This window comes from Adiantum capillus-veneris, chromosome 5 (genome assembly GCF_014529385.1).
Source record: "Adiantum capillus-veneris isolate H3 chromosome 5, ASM1452938v2, whole genome shotgun sequence".
NCBI lineage: Eukaryota > Viridiplantae > Streptophyta > Polypodiopsida > Polypodiales > Pteridaceae > Adiantum > Adiantum capillus-veneris.
The window spans coordinates 34,357,543-34,362,279 of NC_140935.1; the positions used below are offsets into that span (position 1 = coordinate 34,357,543).

Genomic DNA, 4,737 nt, shown 5'->3' on the forward strand with positions numbered 1-4,737 from the left:
ACCTTACTCATGCCCTTCACAAGTAGGTAGCACAATCTAGTGTCCTTGCATCATACATGCCATCACCATGCCATGTATGTGACACATGCTTTGACGCCTTGCATACCTCAGGCTCTGCTTGATAACTGCCTTTGAGACATGCGTGTATGCTCTGCACACCTTCATGATCTCCTAGGCATGCTTACTGCCGCTGACGCAAACATGGTGCCTTCTAGGCACACTTTTTCTGCCTCCGAGACATAGGGGTTACCTCAAGGATGGCCCTATCATCGGTTATGCATAAGGGTACCTCTTAGGCTTACCCTAGTGCGTCCCAAGCATAAGGGTTACAACTTGCCTCAAGCAAGTCAACAACATGCTCTACAGATATGACACATGCATTGATCAAGTAGACGAGAGTATATGCAACTACTAAGGACATCCCTGCATCATGCTACCAAAGCCATACCCTCCACAAGCACACATGGTTATGCCCCCTCCGCAAGAGCCATGTCCATGTCGTACATGTAGGGTAGAAGCTGTGACACACATGCAGTGTATTCCGAAGTAATTTGACACACACATCCATCTTCTACGACTCAACCAAGTGTTCTATCGTAAGCATACCATATCAAGCATACAAGGTCGTATGCCTTCTCTAGGGGCATTCCTTGTCATGCATGATATCAAAACATCTAATGTACATTGTACTTGCAGTCTTGTGCAAAGTTTGTGTACCCCAAGCAACACATAACTGTCTCTACGACTACTCAAGCATAACTGCTTGTGTCAAATGCATACGTGAAAGAAGAAAACATAACTTGAAAAAGTTACCTTGGCTTCTAGTCCCTCAGCTTCGGGTTTCCTCCAGCAATCAAGCATGTCGGAGCGTGTGCATATGAGCTGACCCAAGCCTAACCAGACATTTTCCACCTTTGGATGCTGCCATTGCCCCATGCATGCATCTATGCATGGAAATATCCTTGACGTTCCATCTTTGCATGCAACGTCTCGGCATGTGAACTCGTCCCACAATACAAACAGTCCGCTCGAAGAGCCTATGACGCCTCCCGGCCCCGTTCCTTAATCCTGCAAGTCCTCAAATGCTTGCCTCTCGATTGTACTCGACAGCTCCTCGGTCCCGAATCTCCGAGTTGTGGAAAACAAGACGTCAAACTTGGAGGGTGTATGCCCGGGGTGGGCATGCCCCCTTCATTGTTTTAATTTTCAAAGGGCCCCCCCTTGGGCGGCCGCATGTGAAAGAACCAGGAAAAAAAAACTAAAAGCCTGCGTTGCCATGGCGGCTCTGCGCGACAGAGACACCCGCTCACCACAGGAGCTCGGCATCGAAGTGGGGCTCGGCCCTGTGTTGAAAAGTGCCCATCTCCGCCATGCGCTCCTATCCAGACCATCTGCGGGCTGTTTGGTGGAGATGGAGCTTTGCTCCCTCCCCGTTGCAAGCGGTCCTTCCCATGCTGCTTGCGTCTCGGCCCAGCCTTCCCCGCCTATCAAGAGGCCGATTCCATTGCCTGCTTGTCGGGCCTTGCTGACAAGGATTCGGGCCATGCCTTCCTCGCCTGTGAGGCCGTCCTTCCCACGGCCTGAGCGCCCTTGAGAGGCCATGCTGAAGTCGATTGAGAGAGAGAGAGAGGTTGCCTCCTTCTTCGATTGAGAGAGAGAGAGACCTAAGAGAGAGAACCCTTTCCCCTCCTCCATGGCTCTCCCCTCCCCCTGCACTCTGATACCAATGTAAGACCTAGGGTAACTGAACGTGGGATCCTCCTCCCTACCGCCCCTTATATAGGCTAGCTCCTAGCACTTGCCCTAAGCGGATCCCCAGTTCACACTGGTCCAGCTGGCCCTTGGCCTAGGTCCTTGACCCCCTAGGTTGGGCCTTGCCCCGTAGGACCCTTGTCTTGACATGCGAACAACAGTCAAGCCACACCAAGAGCGCATTTTTCCGCATTCTCGATGATCAGAACTCTGGTGAAACCTCAACAAAAAAATTCCCTGGTCTCTACTCAAAGGAAGGTGGATGAGAGGCGAGAGCAAAACATTGGCGTTTGACAATTTTCACCACAAGGAGAACACCAGATTGTCAAGCACCCCCCATTAAGTTGGGAAACTTCTTTGAGGCTCTTTAGGCCCAAATTTTGAGGGACTTTTTCACCTCATAGTTGTCTTCTTCCCAACTGACCATGGCTGACGAGGGCAACTTTGGTCACAAGGGTGGTCATCAGGTGAAATAGAGGACAATAACAAAAGAGAGATAACTATGAATAGCTTGCCACATGTGGAGAAATATGCCCTAGCCTCTCCGTAATGGACGACCTCCAAATTCAGTCATGAAATGTGAAGGGCATCAAGCCTACCCATAAGAGCATGTTCGTCTGGGAGGAGGTCAAAAAAACTGCTCCAAATTATTGTCTAATTCAAGAGGTCCATCTTAATGCTTTTGATTTTAGGAAGCAAGCATTTGGAGAGTAAGATATTGTTTTATGATGATGGTACACTTGGGTTTAGTGGGGTGCTGCCCATCATTGGCAAGAAGCAGAAGCCACAGGTTGTGTTGAACCATCCCTTGTAGAGAGTCCTTGGGGTAAGAGTGAAGTGGGGTGGATAGTTCATTACCCTTATTAACATTTATGTGTCCTGTGATGCTAAGGGGTGCTCAATTTGTGGGTTTCTGGTCAGTGGAGCAGTTGTCTGATTGGACATACACATGCCTTCACTACACCAATACGGCCTTTCATATGGACATATGCTACATCTCTTATTAGGCGGGTTGGCTTCCCCCTACCGTGGTGTTGCAAACCGATACGTCCAAGAGCTTGTCATATCACTTTTCTCTTATGCTTCACATACCCAAGGCTAGTAATGATTCTTGTTTCCACGTGGGAATAAGAAGAAACTAATCTTCGCAGAACATCTATTTAAGAACTCCCTCTTCAAGTTCTTAGATAAGAAGGCTCTCATGAGAGTGATGTAGATATTGTTGCCCCTTGTGCCTGGGTCTCCTCGATGTGCAACACAATCACTTGATCAAACAAGTAGGGCCGCTAGATAAAAAATCTCAAGGGGACACAAACACAAGGCTCAAAGATGAAGTAGAGGAGCTTTCCAAAAGTATGCAAAAAGGTAGATCGTAGAAGGGGAACACAAAAGGTGGCTTGAAACCAAAGTGAAACTTGCCAAGATGCAAGCTGAGGAGATAAAAAAGAACCAGTTACTTTCTAGAGAGCTCGCCCTCAAACCCGACCCGTCCAACCAATCTCATCTTTTTAAAGCTCTAAAATTCATTAGGGAAAAATTGGACTCACAAAGGGGCCTTATAAGGAGTTTGACTTCCTCTCTCATGTCCAAAACGGGCGTGCGGTAAAATTTTTGCAAATCAACTCTAAACTTGTCGAAGATTTGGCAGTTCGAATCTACTCTTCAAGCTATTTCTATTGATATATAGCACGCCATGAGATTCCTCATATTTTGAAAGATTTTATTTTTGACTCTCTAGATTCTAGACAGAGTTGTCACATCACAAGAGAATCAAAAATAGAATCTTTCAAAATATGAGGAATCTCATGACGTGCTATATATCAATAGAAAGAGCTTGAAGAGTAGATTCTAACTGTCAAATCTCCACCAAGTTTAGAGCTAATTTGCAAATATTTTACCGCACGTCCGTTTTGGACATAAGAGAGGAAGTCAAACTCCTTATAAGGCCCCTTTGTGAGTCCAAATTTTCCCTAAGAAGGGATTCTATTACAGCAATCACTCACACAAGAAGGGAACCGTTGTAAGTGACCAGATGCTATGGCCAAACTCATGCTTGATGAACTTAGGAAAATAAATTGTCAGTCAAAAGTGTGCTCATAGGAGGTTGAGGAGGCAAACTTCTTGGTACAATGATGTGTAGAGTGCTTCCTGCTAAATCTATAGCATTGGAAACCTTAATCTTGGTCAATGAATTTTCTTATGCCTTATAGGCAATGGGGAACAAAAATTCCCCTCGATGTGAATGGCTTTTATACAATTTTTTCATAGAATTGTGGAAGGATCTCCACTAGTTAAGATAGTGAATGTGGCTCTCATGTACGGGCTTTTCGATGCCGGCCTCAAAAAAGGGATGGTCAAACCTATTCCCAAATTGGTTTGCTGCTCTTTACCAAAACACTAGCGCCCGGTCTCAATGATGATGGTAGCGTTCAAGCTCATTTCCAAGGTTGTGGCATTAAGGATAGCTCCAATCTTGAACAAATTCATCAGTCCTTATCAACATGGATTCATGAAAGGACGTTCTATAAATGATAACATTTTGGCATCCATGGTCAACATCGAGTATGCGGCTTTCACCAAGTGAGAAACTATCCTCCTTCAATTGGACTTGGATAAGGCCTATGACAGAGTTTCGTGGTCATACATTGTGGAAATTATAAAGGATTTGGGTTTTGGACCCAAGCTCTGTGCAATAGTGCACACGCTTAGGGAGGGAAGCTACTTTGAGATACTTTTCAACAGTAGGATAGGTGGTATGTTTAAGGCCCAAGTGATCCATCAAATAAGGTTGCCCCTTTGGCCTGCTGCTCTTTGCTATTGGCTCTCACCCTCTGGTAACTTTGCTCGAGGACAATGCTTCAAAAGGGAAAATTAAAGGCCTTTCACTTCTTGGAGGAAACCAATTGCTTGCAAAGCTATTTGTAGACGATTTTTTAGCATTCGTCCAAGCTAAGCTAGAGGTGCTTAGAAGAGTCCTTGCGATTT

The 4,737-nt window shown here is 45.9% G+C and overlaps 1 protein-coding gene across 1 annotated transcript; it reads right to left on the reverse strand.

Moving 5' to 3' along the window:
- Positions 1 to 1,206: 1,206 nt before the first annotated feature.
- LOC147457124 (uncharacterized) lies at positions 1,207 to 1,602 on the reverse strand. The gene has a single exon (XM_086513277.1). It carries the CDS (start codon positions 1,600 to 1,602, stop codon positions 1,207 to 1,209), a length of 396 nt encoding a protein of 131 aa, XP_086369403.1.
- Positions 1,603 to 4,737: the final 3,135 nt, after the last annotated feature.

Excerpts from the sequence above, each read along its gene's own strand:
- LOC147457124 (XM_086513277.1), bottom strand. The coding sequence starts at position 1,602 with ATGGCCTCTCAAGGGCGCTCAGGCCGTGGGAAGGACGGCCTCACAGGC.